The sequence below is a fragment of the Colletotrichum fructicola genome (genome assembly GCF_000319635.2).
Source record: "Colletotrichum fructicola Nara gc5 chromosome Unknown KSG_Nara_v1_contig01, whole genome shotgun sequence".
NCBI lineage: Eukaryota > Fungi > Ascomycota > Sordariomycetes > Glomerellales > Glomerellaceae > Colletotrichum > Colletotrichum fructicola.
In genome coordinates this window covers 7,971,689-7,989,905 of record NW_027094051.1, presented here as the reverse complement: position 1 = coordinate 7,989,905, position 18,217 = coordinate 7,971,689, and the positions used below count along the sequence as shown (strand labels likewise).

At 58.6% G+C, this 18,217-nt stretch overlaps 5 protein-coding genes across 5 annotated transcripts; 4 read left to right on the top strand and 1 right to left on the bottom strand.

Annotated features, from left to right (window-relative positions):
- Positions 1-129: 129 nt before the first annotated feature.
- Positions 130-435, top strand: CGGC5_v002275 (uncharacterized protein; the record flags this gene model as incomplete). Its single annotated transcript, XM_032035258.1, has 1 exon — positions 130-435. The coding sequence occupies one exon, from the start codon at positions 130-132 to the stop codon at positions 433-435; it is 306 nt and encodes a 101-aa protein (XP_031885559.1).
- Positions 436-2,541: 2,106 nt separating this feature from the next.
- Positions 2,542-6,410, top strand: NCR1 (NPC intracellular cholesterol transporter 1-related protein 1; the record flags this gene model as incomplete). Its single annotated transcript, XM_032035256.1, has 2 exons — positions 2,542-2,805; positions 2,853-6,410. 2 exons carry the CDS (start codon positions 2,542-2,544, stop codon positions 6,408-6,410), a joined length of 3,822 nt encoding a protein of 1,273 aa, XP_031885709.1.
- A 2,541-nt stretch (positions 6,411-8,951) lies between these two features.
- Positions 8,952-12,726, top strand: CGGC5_v002273 (uncharacterized protein; the record flags this gene model as incomplete). The annotated part of the gene is made up of 5 exons (XM_032035254.1): positions 8,952-9,896; positions 9,951-11,889; positions 11,947-12,362; positions 12,410-12,538; positions 12,604-12,726. The coding sequence occupies 5 exons, from the start codon at positions 8,952-8,954 to the stop codon at positions 12,724-12,726; spliced, it is 3,552 nt and encodes a 1,183-aa protein (XP_031885715.1).
- A 1,540-nt stretch (positions 12,727-14,266) lies between these two features.
- On the top strand, positions 14,267-15,839 carry HDNO-0 (6-hydroxy-D-nicotine oxidase; the record flags this gene model as incomplete). The annotated part of the gene is made up of 3 exons (XM_032035253.1): positions 14,267-14,767; positions 14,815-15,057; positions 15,105-15,839. The coding sequence occupies 3 exons, from the start codon at positions 14,267-14,269 to the stop codon at positions 15,837-15,839; spliced, it is 1,479 nt and encodes a 492-aa protein (XP_031885716.1).
- A 213-nt stretch (positions 15,840-16,052) lies between these two features.
- Positions 16,053-17,821, bottom strand: andK-0 (Cytochrome P450 monooxygenase andK; the record flags this gene model as incomplete). Its single annotated transcript, XM_032035252.1, has 4 exons — positions 16,053-16,181; positions 16,228-17,055; positions 17,102-17,464; positions 17,510-17,821. 4 exons carry the CDS (start codon positions 17,819-17,821, stop codon positions 16,053-16,055), a joined length of 1,632 nt encoding a protein of 543 aa, XP_031885717.1.
- Positions 17,822-18,217: the final 396 nt, after the last annotated feature.

The window sequence follows — 18,217 nt, the reverse complement described above, 5'->3', positions numbered from 1 at the left end:
CGACGAGAAAGATAAATACGACAGATTCGGCGCGTTATCAATGACCAAGAGATCAGAATAAATCCTACTTGATATTCACAGTCTTCAAACAAGATCAGTAATTACTGTACCCGAAAAAAAGACTCCAAAATGTCTCCAATGGCCGCGCGCATCACCAACATGGCCCTCCGCACTCCACTCCGGTCGCCGTACTCCGCGTTCTCCACCACCGCCCGATCCCGAGCCGGAGCAGGGAAGAGCACCAACGGCAGCAAGCCAGACGACGTCGAGATTCCGGCGTTCAACATCCGACACATCACATCGAGCCCCAGGGCGAGATTCTGGTTAATCTCGGGCTTCTGTGTGCTTGCGTCGATTGAGGGTTACGGGTGGTACAACTTTGGGCCGAAGATCTTGGGATGGGAGAAGGGTGAGGAGGAGGCTGAGAGTAAATAGGTGGATCATGTCAAGCCGTCCCATTTGGGCGCGGTTCGGGTGTAGCGTTTTTGGTTCGAGACTTTGTAACTTCACTCTTTTGCGTTCTCACGGCTGGCTTATTCACCAGTCTAATCACTACTCTTCAATACGTTCTTAGTCTTGGCATCTCTGTAATACATCCATAATGCCTGGCACAAGGTTTTGCCACGCATCGAAAATAGTGCAAAAGGTGCGGACGTAGAACCGAATGGACAAGGCTTTATAATTGAAGACCTTGAAGGGCACTCATACACTTGGCGAAATGGGAAACTCAAATCACGAAATGATAGCCTTGACCACGGGATCATGGGCCACTTTCTATGACACGTTGGAAGAAGATTTACTACAAGATATAAAATAAACCTCACAGTGATTGTTGGTTTGATCGCATCACCCACAAACCTCTCCAACTTCAACCCCACCTCATTTTACGCTATCAAACACATCATGGACTCCGTACCGGAAAAGCAATCACTGCTTGATAAATATACAGCAGATTTTGACAACATCTACGACGCCGAGAAGAATGTTGTGAAAACCGATCACGACCTCTCGGCTTCCAAGCGATTTCTCTTAAAACACAAGCATGTCATCATACGCCATGTTCGTCTGTGGCAGACTCGACTACGCTTGCCACACCTTTTTGACGACGACTATTACGACATGAGTGACAGGCGCTTTCTTGATATCATGGATTCGGTGATCTCAGGCACCATCCTTGTCACTATCTCCGCACTCATGTTTCTGGCGCTTTTTTCGATTTCCCATGCAATTCAGGAGGAGGTTATCTGGCTGTGGGTTGCCCTCAGTTGCTTCCCGGCAGTCCTTTCTCTGGAATGCTGGTTGTATTTGGTCTATGGACCAATTGAATCCCAAAATCAACCGAGAGCAGGAACTTTGTCTTGGTATGGTACAAGTGACCCAAGATGGATACTTGATGTTTAGCAACCGCTCCTCGGTATACTTGGGTAGGCTTGGGTTCTAGGTCAAGAAGACCCCAGACGGGCATCACCTGTCTGGACGATGTTCACAATCGACAAAGGAATCAACAAAAGGAAGAAAGTAAATGTCGGAGAGAGATTCACAAATTACATGCTGCAGAACCCTCTCTCCTGTCGATTGATGGACATCAACAACCAGTTTAGCAGTTTGCCAGTTTAGTGGTTTTAAGACAGAATTCGATTCATGGATCTTCTGCCTGTTAAATGGCCAAAAAAGTTGAAGCCTCATGTAAAAGTCTTCAAAGACTGGCTGCCTCTCTCAGAGCGACCTGAGTCAAGGGCTTGCAGGTCATTACCGTGTAGGTGTTAACTTGACCCTGCTTCCAAACTTACGATGGCTTATTGCGTCCCAACCTCCGTGGATTTCTCATGATGCCACCTTTCGTACAAATTAATGCCAAAATTCACTTTCAAGGTTCATCGCAAAGGTGGCAGAACAACAATAGGTACCAATGAGAAGAAGGGCACTTACAAGAACCTTGGTTGCGAGGCGAGGTAGAAGACTCAATGTATCGACCATCTCATACAACGGCACGTAGGAAAACAGATTCAAATCAAAAACGTTCAAAACCCGGCTGCATTACCCGAGTTCAACTTCAACTCCTACACCTCACGCTGCCAATGAGGCAGAAGCAAAGACAAACACGCCTTCCGCATTCGGCAGGTGCTTCTTCCTCCACGTGACTTGTTTCGTGACGACATTGACATCCGGGCCGAGTGGCTGGGGCCCAGCCCGCCAATGGAACGTTGAGCTGGAGGTCTCCACTCCTCCTGCACGCCTGTGGCAGGTGCGTGTGGGCGTAGGTGCGGATGACGCAGGGCGGCACGCGGGCGGTACCTGGGTGTCGCAAGTGTTTGGGCTGACTACCAGACCACCGCTAACGTGCCGGAGCTCCCACGAAGCTTGTTGGCGTCGTACACCTCACCTCCGACACATCACCATCGCCGTCGCCATATCTCTGGCCTTTCCATCGTCGTCTTTTCTTTGGGTTCTGCCATATTTCCTCATTCTACATCTCCCGCCTATTCCACCACATAGTCGCTGATAACAGCCCAATACAGCCGCTGCGCGGCAACACTCGCGATGACCCTGTGGAAGCTCTTCGGAGCCGGCGGACTGCTGATCGCCGGCCTGAACGGCGCGGCAGCAGAGCCATATACACCGAAACACGAAGCCGGACGATGTGCGATTCGAGGCCACTGCGGTTCCAAGAGCTTCTTTGGCAAGCAGCTGCCCTGTGTTGACAACGGGCCTGCCGAGGACCCGGACGAGAAGCTGCGACAACAGATCGTCGACCTCTGCGGAGAGAAATGGAAATCGGGACCTGTCTGCTGCGATGCTGACCAGGTGAGCACACTCAATGAGCCGTTCGAAGCATTGTCTAACCCGCGTAGGTGAAAGCGCTCGCGTCCGAGCTCGGCACCCCGAACCAGATCGTGTCCTCTTGCCCGGCCTGCAAGGACAACTTCTTCAACCTGTTCTGCACCTTTACGTGCTCTCCGGACCAGTCGCTCTTCCTCAATGTCACAAAGACGATGGAAAAGAACAAAAAGGAGATGGTCACCGAGCTGGACCAGCTGATCTCCGAGGAATACGGAACGGGCTTCTACGACAGCTGCAAGGAGGTCAAGTTCGGGCCGTCCAACTCCAAGGCCATGGACTTTATCGGAGGCGGAGCCAAGAATTACTCGCAGCTGCTCAAGTTTTTGGGAGACGAGAAAATCATTGGATCGCCGTTCCAGATCAACTTCCCGACCTCCTACACCGAGCCCGAAATGTCGCCCAGGGAGATGACGCCGAAGAAGTGCAACGACGAGGACCCCAACTACCGCTGTGCATGCGTCGACTGCCCGTCCGTGTGTCCGGAGCTCCCCGCCGTCAAGAGGCCTGGCGAGTGCCACGTCGGTCTTCTGCCCTGCCTCTCGTTTGCCGCCATCTTCACCTACAGCATCCTGCTCTTCTCCGCGATTGCCGCCGTCGTTGGACACGTCTACTGGAGACGCCGTGCCAGGAGAGAGAGTGAGCGTCTGAGACTTCTGCAAGATGCCTCTCCCAGCGACGACGAAGACGAGGGCGACTTGGTCCAAAACGGTGCCATGTTTGACCGTCCCCAGCGCTACTACAAGATCAACACCTGGTGCGACGCGGCCTTCAGTAAGCTCGGACACGCGGCGGCAAGATACCCCGGCATCACTATCGGTGTGTCGCTAATCTTCGTCATCATTTTCAGTGCTGGCTGGGTCCGATTTGACCTTGAAAAGGACCCCGCACGTCTCTGGGTCAGCCCGACCTCCCCTGCCGCGCAGGAGAAGGCGTTCTTTGATGAAAAGTTTGGCCCCTTCTACCGCGCCGAGAAGGTCTTCCTGGTCAACGACCGGGACGGTCCGGCTCCCGTCCTCAGCTACGACACGCTAATCTGGTGGATGGACGTCGAGAAGAGCGTCAAGCAGCTGAAGGGTGCCAAGTATGGCGCCACGCTCAACGACATTTGCTTGAAGCCCACCGGCTCTGCCTGTGTCGTCCAGTCCGTGGCCGCCTACTTTGAGAACGAGCCGGCGCTCGTGGGCCGTGACTCCTGGCAAGACCAGCTCCGACAGTGCGCCAAGTCTCCCGTCGAGTGCCGCCCTGACTTTGGCCAGCCAATTGAGCCGAACATGATTCTTGGAGGCTACGACGAGGACCCAGCCAAGGCCACCGCCATCACAGTCAACTGGGTTGTCAGCAACGCAGCCGAGGGAAGCCCTGCCGTCGAGCGCGCCATGGATTGGGAGAATGCTCTCCGAGACCGTCTTCTCATCGCCCAGGAAGAGGCCAAGGAGCGCGGACTTCGCCTGTCCTTCTCTACGGAGGTCAGCTTGGAGCAGGAGCTCAACAAGTCCACCAATACCGATGCCAAGATCGTCATCATCAGCTACATCATCATGTTCCTGTACGCTTCTCTCGCTCTGGGATCCACCACTCTGTCTATCAAAGACATGATGAGAAACCCCGCCGTCGCGCTGGTGCAGTCCAAGTTTAGCCTCGGTGTCGTGGGCATTCTCATCGTCCTCATGTCCATCAGCGCATCAATCGGTCTCTTCTCCTGGGCTGGTCTGAAGGCCACCCTCATCATTGCCGAGGTCATCCCCTTCATCGTCCTCGCCGTGGGTGTCGACAACATCTTTTTGATTGTCCACGAGTTCGAGCGAGTCAACGTCAGCCACCCCGATGAGATGGTTGAGGAGAGAATCGCCAAAGCACTCGGCCGCATGGGCCCGTCCATTCTATTCTCTGCCCTGACCGAGACCGTTGCTTTCGCTCTCGGAACCTTTGTCGGCATGCCCGCTGTCCGCAACTTTGCCGCCTACGCCGCGGGTGCCGTCTTCATCAACGCCATCCTGCAGATCACCCTGTTCGTGTCCGTTCTGGCCATGAACCAGATCCGCGTCGAGGACCACCGCGCCGACTGCATCCCCTGCCTCCAGGTCAAGGCTGCCCGTGTCCACCTCAGCGGCAGCAACGGAAACGCCAATGCCAGATTCTACGAGGTGCCCGAAGAGAGCCTGCTCCAGCAGTTCATCCGCCGCACGTATGCTCCGGCCATCCTCACTCGACAGGCCAAGGCTGCCATCATCGCCGTCTTCCTCGGTATCTTTGCCGCCGGCATTGCTTTGATCCCCGAGGTCAAGCTCGGTCTCGACCAGCGTGTCGCCATCCCCGACGGGTCCTACCTCATCCCGTACTTCAACGACCTGTACGAGTACATGGAAACGGGCCCTCCTGTCTACTTTGTCACCCGAGAGTTCAACGCCACTGAGCGAAGCCACCAGCGGGAGATTTGCGCCAGATTCACCACCTGCGATCAGTTCTCCCTAACCAACATCCTCGAGGGCGAGCGCAAGAGACCCGAGGTGTCCTTCATCTCTTCGCCCACGGCCAGCTGGATTGACGACTACTTCCTCTGGCTGAACCCGGACCTCGGCGACTCGTGCTGCGTCGAGAACGGCAAGGCCTGCTTCGCCGACCGCAACCCGCCGTGGAACATCACCCTATCCGGCATGCCGCAAGACGGCGAGTTTGTCCACTACCTCGAAAAGTTCCTCACGTCTCCCACCAACGACGACTGCCCCCTGGGCGGCCAGGCCTCCTACGGCCAGGCTGTGGTGATTGACTCCGAGAGGGACACCATCCCTGCCAGTCACTTCCGAACGATGCACACACCTCTGCGTAGCCAGGACGACTTCATCAACGCCATGTCCGCCGCCCGCAGAATTGCATCTGATATCACGCGATCGACCGGCGTCGACGTCTTCCCTTACAGTCTCTTCTACATCTTCTTTGACCAGTATGCCAGCATTGTCTCGTTGACCGGTGCCCTCCTCGGCTCTGCGGTGGGCATCGTCTTCATCATCTCGGCAATCATGCTGGGCTCCCTGCTCACCGCTCTGGTCGTGACGGTCACGGTCTGCATGACGGTCGTGGACATTATCGGTGCCATGGCGGTCTTTGGCGTGTCGCTCAACGCCGTCTCTCTGGTCAACCTTATCATCTGCGTGGGCATTGGCGTGGAGTTCTGCGCCCACATCGCCAGGGCCTTCATGTTCCCGTCCCGCACCGTCATGGAGCGAGCCAAGAACCGCTTCCGCGGACGTGACGCGCGTGCCTGGACGGCCTTGGTCAACGTCGGCAGCTCTGTCTTCTCGGGCATCACCGTCACCAAGCTGCTCGGAGTCTGTGTGCTCGCCTTTACGAGATCCAAGATCTTTGAGATCTACTACTTCCGTGTCTGGCTCGCCCTGGTCGTCTTTGCAGGCACCCACGCCCTCATCTTCCTCCCGGTCGCCCTCAGCTTGTTCGGCGGCGAGGGATACGTCGACCCCGAGAGCGAGGGCGGCATCGAGGAGGACCTGGCCAGCCGCAGATACCGGGCGTTGGTGCCGGATGAGGACACCGACTCTGACGATGATTATTAGATACGAATTTGTTGTAATATTAGTTTTGGGTGAATAAAAATTGTAGTCTGTTTGGTTTGATCCAGTCTTTTCTTCCTCTTGATACATACACGTCCGTCCCATCGTCACTTACACGACAACATCCACAGTATCTGGAAATTCCACAGAATCGCGATGCGAGTCATAGCGGGGCGCAAGGGAGAGATGATGGCGCCAGCAAGGAGCGGCCGCAGATCAGATTAGGCATGGAACACTCAGGCGCCATCTCTCTGGATTTCTCCGATGAAGAGTTCTGGGTCGGGCTCCCTGGGCTACGATGCAGGTCAGTTGGTTGCGACAGTCCGACTGAGGCGGGCCAACGGTGAGGTGCCACATCGCGGCGGAGTGGGCTGCGGTAACATGGTGACAACGCATCGGCGATTGGGCGGCTTGGGCTCGGTGGACAGGCGGGCGGTGGAGTGGTTCATGTGTCTTTTGCTGTCACGCAGGATCTTGGATGCGAAACATGTTCATGGTGACATCAACTCGACGCCCAGCAAGGTTCTTTTTAAAGGTGAGGCGGAGGAGGACCCCTGATCGGTGCTTTTTGCGCGACGGAAGCCAGCAGACCCATGCCGGGAAATGGACGACGATGGAATGAGGCTGATTCCAAGTGACAACTTTTTTTTTACGATTGATCTAAAATCTCTCAATTCGACAGCGCACAATGGGAACAAAACATGTGCTTCCATCCGATGGTGGATGAGGGAATATCAGATGAAAGCGCGGGGGTTCTCGAGCTACCTGAGGATAATTTCCCGTCTAGATTGGACCGGTCGCTCGTGCCCCTTTGTGACTCGTAATCTGGTCGTTTTTCCTTTTCCGCAGGGGAGTTGACACGAGCCAAAGAGGCAAAGACAGGCGTTCGCGGGGCCGCACGTGAGTTGCTAATCATGTTATTAGTTCAGGGGTTCAGGAGGGCTCGTTGATAGCTCCGGGTGGCTTGCCGCCGGACAGCAGCGTCTTCACAGTTGACAGCGACCGCTAGAAGGGCATCCGAGTTCGGGGGCATGCATCTTGGCGAGCGAGCGAGGGCAAGGCAGAGAGAGACGTCCGGTCTGATATTCGGTGGCCAGTTGCATCGGCGTTGGGCAGTCGTCAATGCCATACCTGTGTCGATCCCGCGAGCGTCTGGCAATGGCGAATTGAAACGGCCAGTCGCGGGTGCATGAAGGTGCTGGAACAGGCGCTTCCAAGGCCGAGATGAAGACGATGGGGACCTGGAGGTTTGGAACGTGGAGGTGGTGGTGTTGTTGGGAGACGCTGGTGGAGGCGAGGCGACCTCAAGGTACCTCCCGAGTACCGAGAGACGTTGCGGTACGTACCGCGAAAGCGAAAGCCAATTGGCGTCCAATGTCGCGTCAGCAAATGACAAGCCTGAGATGGGCCCACTGCCCGAGCTCCTGAGCGCTGGAGCGAGTGCCGCTGTCAGCACCGTCCGTTGGCTGTTTGTTTGGCACCTTATCGCTGGGCTGTCAGGGGCTGCCGGGCCTGTACCTGAGTATTCGTTCCGTCGGGTGCCTTAGCTGCAACTGAGGTAAGTAAACCACTGTGAGAAATCATTGACGATCCGTCAACAGGAACTTGGGCATGAAATCAGAGAAGAGATACAACCGTCTACAGTGCTCATGCACTTCGTACAAACGGTCGACCGCCCTGTCTCCTCTCCAGTGCTCCACCCCACCTCTGCTGCGCAGCGTGCAGACCCCGGCTTCGTTGCCGCTGGTGGCCGTCCCTACAGGCGGCTTCGCTTAATCTGGGCGCTGCTCTCGTCGGGTGCCAGTGCTGCAAGGGCCGCCTAATGCCAGTTCACCCGCACCTTTAGTGCAGTGCCCGCCGTGCCCGCCGTGTTTTGCGCCTGTCCCCCATGTGCTGCCGCCCATCCCATGCACCACCCATCACCTTATCCAAAGGGGAGAACTGGGGGACCTTCCAATGTGGATGTGGACGTGTCCAGGCCAGAGCGACTCCATCCACGCCGCCAGCATCGAAACAACTTTTTTATATCCTCGCCGTTGCCTTACCTAATAAGACACCTTACACCTCTTCCTCCCTCCATCCCGCACCTCCCATTCCAATTTCTTTCTGCTCAGCTTCGCCACTGACCAGAGCTTCGAAGCTTGTAGACAGAACGACCCTCTGCGCCGTTCCCCGTACCTTTCTTTGCTCCTTTTGTGTTGTTTTCCTTGTCTCGTTGTGTGTCGCCGTACCTGAACCGCGAACCAACGCCCAGCTGCGAGGAAAAGAAAAGGAGAAGGCCTCATTGTCAGACGTCGCGAGGTGAGTTCCATTCCATCCCGTCCTTGTCGAGCCCAATTGCCCTCCTTGAGGGGTCAGTGCAGCTTGCCACGAGCTGCTCCCACCAAGACATGCCGTGTCTCCCACCCTCTCCACCTGTCCATCAATTCCTGCAGCTACCCGCGCCCGCGCTCTATTTCCTGAACTCCTGGCTGACCCGACTCGCGCCGACAGAATTGCCCAACGACACACACATCTTTTGCTGTGCCACGATAATCTCCAGCCATGTCCGACGCCGATAGCTTCGAGGTCGTCCAGCACGACGATGCGCCCAAGGCCGCGTCCCGCTCCCCGAGCACCAAGTCGACCACCTCGGCCGCTTCCTCCCTAAAGAAGCCTGCCTCGAGCTCGGGAACGACGGCCACCGCTCGTCGTCCTGCTGCGTCTGCGTCGAGCACCGCGAAGCCCGCCGGCACTTCCTCAACCACCCGCGTGGCAGGCGGCCTCAGCAAGCCTCCCACCCGTCCTCCCGGTAGCAGCACGAGCACGACGAGCAGCGCCACCCGCAAGGTCCCCAGCAGCACGTCGTCCACCGCCACTCACCGCTCGCGGCCCAGCGTGTCTGCCTCTGAGGACGAGACCAAGAGGACGGTCCGCCGCACCTCGGCCGTCCCCAGCAGCGCCGGCTCGCCGAGCAAGGAGAAGAGGACGTCGACCACGACCACCGGCGCCGCCACTGCTGCCGCCAGAAAACCCGCCAGCTCCGTGAGCAGCTCGTCCGCCCCGAGGACCTCGACGGCTTCGCGACAGTCCATCAGCTCCGCCCCGCGCCCCTCTTCGACAACCTCCCGATCCGCCGCCACCGGCACCGGCGCCGTCGCCGAGGCCAAGAAGCGCCTCTCGACCGCTGCCGGCACAACCTCCTCTGCCACGCGAACCTCGCGACCGTCGATCCGACCCGACTCGTCCGGCGCGTCCGAGGCCTTGACCAAGGAGATTGAGCAGCTCAAGGCGCAGCTCACCGACAAGGAGTCGCAGCTGGCCGAAAAGGAGACCCAGCTCACCGAGCTCAAGGCGCAGGTAGAGCAGTCGCAGTCGCGGATGGCCCAGATGGGCGAGGCCACGTCCCAGGAGGCCGCCCAGGTGCAGAGTGCCGTGAATGACATTCAAAAGGCCCACCAGGACCAGGTGGCGGAGTTGCAAGCTAAGCAGGCCGAGCTCGAGACCCAGGTTGATGACGCCAACGAACATCTTGTCGCCACGGATGCTGACTTGGAGAAACAGCAAAGCGAGTACAAGGAGGCGATTGCCGCCAAGGAAGCCGCCGAGACTGAGCTCGCCTCGCTGAAGCAGTCCCTCGAGACTCTCCAGGCCGAGCACGAGGAGAAGCTGAAGCAGAGCGAGTCCGACCTCAACAAGGCCATGGAGGAGCACGCCAGCAAGCTCGAGGAGCTGCAGAGCTCCCTGACCGACCAGCACAAGGCCGCCATCGAGGCCCTCGAAGCCAAGCACGCCGAGCAGCTCGACCAGGGCAAGTCTGACTCCGCCGGCCACGAGGAGGCCCTCGCCAACATGAAGTCGAGCCACGAGAGCGCCATCGCCGAGCTGCAGAAGAAGATTGACGACCTCACGTCTTCCCAAAACGACCTCGAGGTCGCACACGAGACCAAGGTCAGCGCCGAGCTCGAGGCCCACAAGACGAAGCTCGCCGCCGTCGAGGCCGAGGTTGCCGAGCTCAAGAGCAAGCTCGAGGCTGCCGAGCAGACCGCTGAGCAGGCCAAGGCCGACCTGGATGCCAAGATTGCCGAGCTGGCCGCCGCGCAGGCCCTCGTCGCCGAGGTCGAGTCCAAGCTTGCCGTCGCCCAGGCCGACCTCGCAACGGCCCAGGAGGAGGCTCTCGAGTTCAAGAAGCAGATTGACAGCATCAAGGAGGAGATTGCCGCCAAGGACGAGGCCCTCGAGCAGGCCAAGGCGGAGCACGCTGCCCACGTCCAGAAGCACGACGAGGCGCTCAAGCAGGTCTCTGCCGACTACGAGGAGGAGATTGAATCGCTCAAGGGCGACGCCTTCTTCAAGCGCAAGTTCCTGGATCTTGAGACCAAGCACAACGAGCTCGAGGCTCAGCACACTGAGCTGGCCACAAAGCACGGCGACCTCGAGTCGAAGCACACCGAGCTCACCACCCAACACGGCGACCTCACCAAGGCCCAGGCCGACAGCAGCGAGAGCCACACCCAGGCCCTCGAGGCGGCTAAGGCCGAGCTCGCCGCCGCCGTTGCCGCTCTGGAGGCGCGGGAGGCCGAGCACCAAAAGGCCCTGGATGCCCTCCGCGCCAGCCACGCCGAGGAGCTCGAGGGCGCCAAGAGCGGCGCTTCCGCCGACAAGGACGCGCAGCTCGCCGAGCTCCAGAGCCTGAAGGACAGCCACGCGAAGCAGCTCGAGATTCTCAAGAGCGACAGCGAGTCCAGCCTGGCCAAGGAGATTGAGGCGCTCAAGGCGTCGCACGCTGACATTGTCGAGGCGCTCAAGGCCGAGACCAGTGGCGAGAAGGAGAAGCTGCTGGCCGAGATTGCCAGCGAGAAGGAGAAGGCCCTTGCCCTGACTGAGAGCGCTGGTGACAAGGAGAAGCTGATTGCTGCGCACAAGGAAGAGCTCGCGTCCACCACCGAGAAGCTGCGCGCCGCCCACGAGGCCGAGCTTGCCGAGGCCCGCGAGAAGATCATCGCCGCCCACCAGGCCGAACTCGCCGACGCCAGGGAGAAGCTGCTCGCCGCTCACCAGGCCGAGCTGGCCTCTGCCAAGCAGGCCGGCAGCGCGCAGTCCGAGGAGCTGTCTACGCTGAAGCTCCAGCTTGAGGAGGCTCTGACGAGAATCAGGGAGACCGAGACGTCCAGCGTGGCCGCCCTCGCCGAGGCCAAGCGAAACCTCGACGACACGCACTCCGCCGAGGTCGAGAAGCTGATCACGATGCACGCCGAGCAGCTCGACGCGCTGAAGCAGCAGTCCGCCTCTGGCGCGCAGATGGAGCTCGAGGAGCTGAAGCAGGCCCATGCCAAGGTTGTTGCTGAGCTGACGAACCAGTACGAGAACAAGAGCGAGGCTCTCGCCGAGGAGATTGCCAAGCAGAAGGCGCAGGCGTCCGAGCTCGAGGCTGCCCTCAAGGCGGCCAAGGAGTCCGTCGCCAAGGCCGAGGCTGAGAAGGCCCAGGTCGAGCAAGAGAACGGTGAGCTCGGTCAGATGTTTGCGCAAGAGAAGATGGCTCGCGCTGAGGCCGAGGCAGCCCTGGACGCGGTCAAGAACAAGTCGCCGACGCCCCCGGACACCACCGAGCGGGACCAGCTCCGCGAGCAGCTCGCCAACGTCAAGAAGGGTCTCGAGGACGAGCTCCACGTCGTCCAGACCAGCCTGGCCGCGGCCAAGCAGGAGGTTGCGGACGTCAAGGAGGACCTCATCCTCGCCGAGAAGGAGCTCGAAGCCTCCAAGCTCGAGGCCGACAAGCAGCTTAAGACGTACAAGGCCGACTACGAGGAGCTCAACGACACGATGACCAAGATTGTGGAGGAGGAGCAGGCTAAGCGCCGGGCCCTGGAGGAGCAGATTGACGGTCTGAAGAAGACGCTGACGGACAAGGAGAAGGGCGTCGAGGAGCTGCAGGCGCAGCTCAAGGTGAAGGACGCCGAGATTGCGGAGGCCAAGGTGCGTTCATCACTCATGTCTACTCATTTCTTCACTAACAATCACAGGCCAACGCGGCCGTCGCGAAGCCCAAGGGACTCGCGGCCAGCAGGTACGCCGACGGGGACGACGAGGCGAACGGCGCGAACCAGCCCGAAGGTGAGGAAGAAGACCATTCCTCCGAGGCACTTGCTGTGGTGGGATCGCCCCCTGCTTGATGCTCCCCGTCTACGCTGGTGATGCAGTCGCTAACAGTCCGCAGTTGCAACGAGCTAGAGTCAACGCCAACCAGATCCACGCAATGGACCGCGACATGCAGGAGAAGAACCTGGCCATGCTCGAATCCATCACGGACTTTCAGCAGTCGCCGCGGGCCGACAACTGAGCAATCGGTAGAGGCACGCGCATGTTCAGTGGCTAGCAGGCTCGCCGCCTGACTTGTACAGCAAGCCAGGGCCCTTGGCCCGTTTCTCCTTGTCCCGCCCGGCCGGGTTTTGAGGTTTTCGTTTTAATACAGCGCGGGGGTTATGCATTCCGGCACGGGGCCGGTCTGGCATCGAAGAGGGTGCTTGTTTTGCGTACTGGTACCAAATTGATCCTTTGCAGGAGATGGATAGAGAGAGAGAGACAGAGCTGTTGAGTGATGTATGCGTTGCGTCGGACGCGATGTAATTATGGAGGAACGCGTGTGATGGGACGAGGTAGCAATGGACGATACCCCCTTTTCCTCTCGCTGCAGATGCGGGTCGAGGCCGGTCCAGATGAACTGATTTTGAGAGTGAATTGATTTGATGCGTGTTCGACAACGCGAGTCCAGAAGCCACGAGGTGGCAGTGCCAAACCCGGCGTGGTAAAGCGGGTGCGGCCACGATGTGCGCCACGGCCAGGCTTCGTAAGCGGCCGGTCCGGGGTGTGCGACCCTTGCACCCGCTAGCAGTTGACGAGTATCCATCCGTATGTGCGTGTTCCTGAGCCAAGACCCCTCCCGCATCCCGTGAAACGAAACGATTCTTGATCGAAGGGCGGGGAAATCGTCTCCTCCTCTTGCTGCAATTGCTGCAGAAGCACGAGTCGTTCGGTGACACGGAGCCAATGAGCCATTGACGTCCAATGGAGGCGGATGGGTGGGGGATGGCGAAAGGCGGTCCCGCTGCCTCGTTGGAGAAGAGAACTGAAGTGAGCGGGAGTGGAGGATGACTACGCCGGAGAGGGTGACTTCGTCTGCTGGCGCGATGAAACCCATTTAACTGGGCTTGCCATCCGCTGCGTTCCGCGGGAGTCCAATTGATCTGATCCTTGTTGCACTTGTTTATCGATAAAAAAACCAACTCTTTGACTTCTTGCAGACGCATCTACCGAGGGGATTGTGGTACGATTTTTCTCGTCTTCTACCTTGTCTGCCTCGGAGGACGAGAGCTTATTTGGCTTAAGCTTGCCCCGCGGGAGATTTGAGCTGAGCTCCTCCGATTTGTCTAGAGGTACGCTCCGTAGCAGTTGATTAGCTTGCATCCCAACCGCGACCCTTTTTAAAAAGAAGGGAAAACCCAGGGAGCTGACCTTTTGCTGTTCGAGAAGATTGCAGCTGAGATCCCCGTTTACGCATTCGTACAAGACCCAGGTTCTGGACTGGTCTAGCTGGACGAGCTGCTCTTTTGTCCCGCCTTTGTTGAGCCTCCACGAGCCGTACTCTTGGGTTCAGCGGACTGCAGCCTTATTTACGGTATATTCCTTCTTCTTTCTTTACTGCCACGAGGCATCGCCCGCAACCCCTCGTCGATTTCAGCCCCGATCCAGATCCCAGGGTTGGAGGAGATTTGCATTGTCTTAAAGCTCCGCGGATCGCACGCAGTGCTGAAGAAAAGATGTCCAGACTTGGAAACCGCATACCCGCCGCACGCAGGGAACAACTACCCGCCGCCGCAAAGATGCCCGCGCCGCCTCTGCCGATCCTCTTCGCCGAAGACACGCCGTTTTCGGAGTACTCGGCCGCCGTCTGGGGGCGCGTGTTCAACGCCATGCGGGACTTCCACCGGCGGCCCGTTGCCGTCGTCCAGGCCACGCACCGGGCGCACGTCGTCGAGGCCGTTAAACTGGCCAAGGAGAAGGGCTGGCGGGTGAGTGTGCGCAGCGGAGGCCACAGCTGGGCCGCGTGGAGCGTGAGAGACGAGGCGCTGCTGATTGACCTCGGAGGGTTCGGCAAGGACGAGGGCGGCGAGGACGAGCTCGTGTATGATAAGAGCACCGGCGTCGTGAGCTGTGCGCCGGCGCGGACCGGGAGAGAGGTGAACGGGTTCCTGGCCGGACAGCTTGGCGGGCCTGGGGACGACAGCGAGGAGGGCGTCGGCAGATTCTTTCCCGGAGGACACTGCCCCGACGTTGGGCTCGGCGGTTTCTTGTTGCAGGGCGGTATGGGGTGGAACTGCAAGGTAAGCCGTTTGCTTCCCCTCTGAGACTTCAAGCTGACGGGCTGCAGAACTGGGGTTGGGCTTGCGAGAACATTGTCGCCATTGACGTCGTCACGGCCGACGGCAACGAGCTCCGGTGCTCGGAGACGGAGAACCCAGACCTCTTTTGGGCGGCGCGCGGTTCGGGCCCCGGCTTCCCGGCCGTCGTCGTCCGCTTCCACCTCCGGACGCGGCCTCTGTCGGGCATGTACCAGTCGCTGTACTTTTACTCGCTCGACCGCTTCGAGGAGATCCTCAACTGGGTCATCAAGGTATGCCACCCTGCTGCGTATGGAAGACCAAAAACTGACCGTCCCAGATCTGCCCTACCGCGCCGCCGTCGACGGAGATCGTCCTGCTGACGCTTACGCCGCCTGGGGCAGACGCCCCGCAGGTGATGGCCAACTTCCTGTCCTTCAAGCCGGACCCCGAGGACCTCATCCCGCTGCACTCGTCCCACCCCTCGCGGCCGCTGCAGACCGTCTTTGCGAACCCGACGTCCCTCCCGCAGCAGTACGTCGACCAGGACGCCAGCAACCCGCCCGCGCACCGGTACATCTCAGAGAACTCGTACGTGTCCAACGACGCGGACGTGCCCAAGGTGCTCAAGAAAGCGTTCACGACGCTGCCGACGCCGCAGTCGTTTGCGCTGTACTTCTCCATGAACCCCTGCTCCCGCCGCGTGCAGCTGGGTTCGGCGGCGGCCAACGGGGACGTCGACGAGAAGGCCAAGACGATGCCCGACATGGCGCTGAGCATGCAGAGCGACCACTACTTTGCGCTGTACACCATCTACCCGGACGCCGAGGACGACGAGAGGTGCCACGGCTGGGTCCAGGACGTGATGAAGGACGTCGAGAAGAAGTCCGCGGGCAGCTACCTTGGCGATGCCGACTTCCGCCACCGCCGGACCAAGTTCTGGGGCGACGAGCAGGGCAAGAAGCTGATGCAGATCCGCAAGGAGTGGGATCCCGAGGGCAGGATCTGCGGGTACCTCGATGCCGACGACAAGAGCGGTGCTGAGGGGTTGAAGAATGAGTTTGAGTGGGCTTGAGTTGAGCATTCCGAGTTGCTTTTATCCTGTTGCCGAAAGATATCCTGTAGAACGGCGGGTTGCATATTATACCAGGGGCCTATTTGAAATTGGTTGTGTAGATGGCGTAGATTCAGCATCAATGGAGCCTGTTGAAATTGCTTGTATAGATATATATATGTGTGTAGATTGATTTGATACTTCTATGGTCATCATCTCATCACTCATCGTCTTTTATGAACTCTTTTCGTTCACCTCCGGCTTGACGATATCCCTAGGCGTAAACATGGTGTAAAAGTTGACTTGCTTAACAAACCACGCGTTGATGAGCTGCCACTCCTGGTTGGGGTCCTTAAACTTAATCTACGAACTGTTAGTGAGGGTCTGCAGAAGGTGACAGATTACTTACGTCGAACCTCCTCAACAAACTCGGCACCACCTTGTAGATTTCCAACAAGCTAATGTTCTTTCCGATGCACGTGCGGCTGCCCATGCCAAACTGGAACATGTGGCCGTTCATCTCCTTGATGCGCTGCTCTTCCGCCTCGCGGTCCTTTGTCTCGTCCACCAACCACCGCTCGGGCCGGTAGGTGTCGACGTCTGCGCCCCAGATCTCGGGTCGGCGGTGGATGATCCACGCACTGCAGCCCACAATCGTTCCGCCCTTGACAAAGGTTCCCGCAATCTCGGCGCCCTGCTCGGGGACGATACGCTCCAGGGGAAGACCGGCAGCCGGGTGCATGCGGAAGGCCTCCTTGATGCAGGCGTCGAGGTAGACCAGCTTCTGGCTCTCGGTCCAAGTGACCAGCCCCGTCTCAGTGTCGCTGAAGCCGCCCTCGCGGCCAAACTGGTCCAGCTCCTCCTTCAACCGCGCCAGCGCAGTCGGGGTGCGTAGCAGGTAGTAGAAGACGGCCGCCAGACTGATGGCGGTGGTCTCGGAACCGGCAAACGCCATGCTGACGGCCATCGTCTGCACGAGCACATCTGACATGAAATCGGGGCGGGCCTCACGGGCGGCCAGGAACTTGGACAGGAGGTCGGGCTGCTCGGCCAGCTTCTTGCCGTTCGTGACGGGCAGCAGGGGCTCCTTGCCGTTGAGCTCGGGGAGACGCTCGGCCATGCGGGCACGAGCGAAGCGGGCAACGGGGAACGTCGAGTCGATGAAGCCCCATTGGGACAGCTTGAGGTAGATGGGGTTTTTGAGGAAGAGGCGGTCGAGCAGGGGGATTTGGCCAATCTGCTCACGTCAGTAAGATTCTGCGACGTGCTGAGGTTAGACTCACCGGCGCGACGTAGAGGAACAGCTTGCTCAGGTACGCCACGATTCCGTCAATGTCCTCGTTCTTCTCGATGAATCCATGGCGTTTGCTGTAGGTGATCTCTCCAATAACGTCAAACGCGTAGAACTGAAGCCACGTCGTAAAGTCACACCCCTCGGGGTTTCCAGCAAATAGCTTCTCCGTCTGTGATAGAAACAGCTTGGTTGTGTTGTCGACAAACGGCTCATACTGAACCAGGGCCGACATGGAAAAGGCCGAGTTGACACATCGGCGGAACTGTGAGTGGAAGCTGTTGTCTGTTGTGCTAAACAGCGACTGCAGGCTGTGGCCCTTGACCACGGACTGCTGCACAATGTAGAAATCAGACTGACATTGTTAGCTGCGTAGCATGACGGCATAGAGAGAGCCTACCTTGACGAATCCCTTGTTCAGCCCGTAGATGGTCTTCAGGGCAGCGGGATCGGCGAACGACAGCGTATTGGGACCCAGCCGAACAACGTCGCCATATTTTTCGTGTAGTTTTTGATGTGTTACCTCTGGGCGTTGTCCCTTGACGTCGAAGAAGCGCCACCAATCCGTCAACGACGCCAGGAAAGGCCCGGGATACTTGTTGAGTCCGTTGTTGTAATGATTCTTAACCAGCCAGGCCACAATAAGTGATGCACCTATTGACAGCCAGTGTGTGGCTAGGGTTTCTAGTAACGTCTCTGTGATGCCGTGCATGTTTGCCAAGTCGTATTGAGGTTGACTAAGAGTTGCAAGAGTCGAATGGACCAGACCGGGCAATACCAACGGGGCGGTTATGGGGTTGATGTAGCCGGCGACCAGACGATTACCCGGGCCAGGTACCGAGAGTAATTTATCCAGTTTCTATCTTGGGACGCATCGACCGGATCCTATGGGGCTGGGAGGTATGCGAGGGGGCATGCCGTGTGGTCAACGTGCAGCTGCACCTGTGCCTCGGCGGTGGAGCAAGCGAGCGTCACTCGAGATGGCAGATGCGCCAAAGTTTGCGGTGACTCTGGTGAGTATCCGGCGACAGGCACGGCAAGTAATGCAGCGTGCGGGTTCCGGGGTAGCCAAGATAGCCAAGATCAGAGGATTCCCACGCCGTTGAAA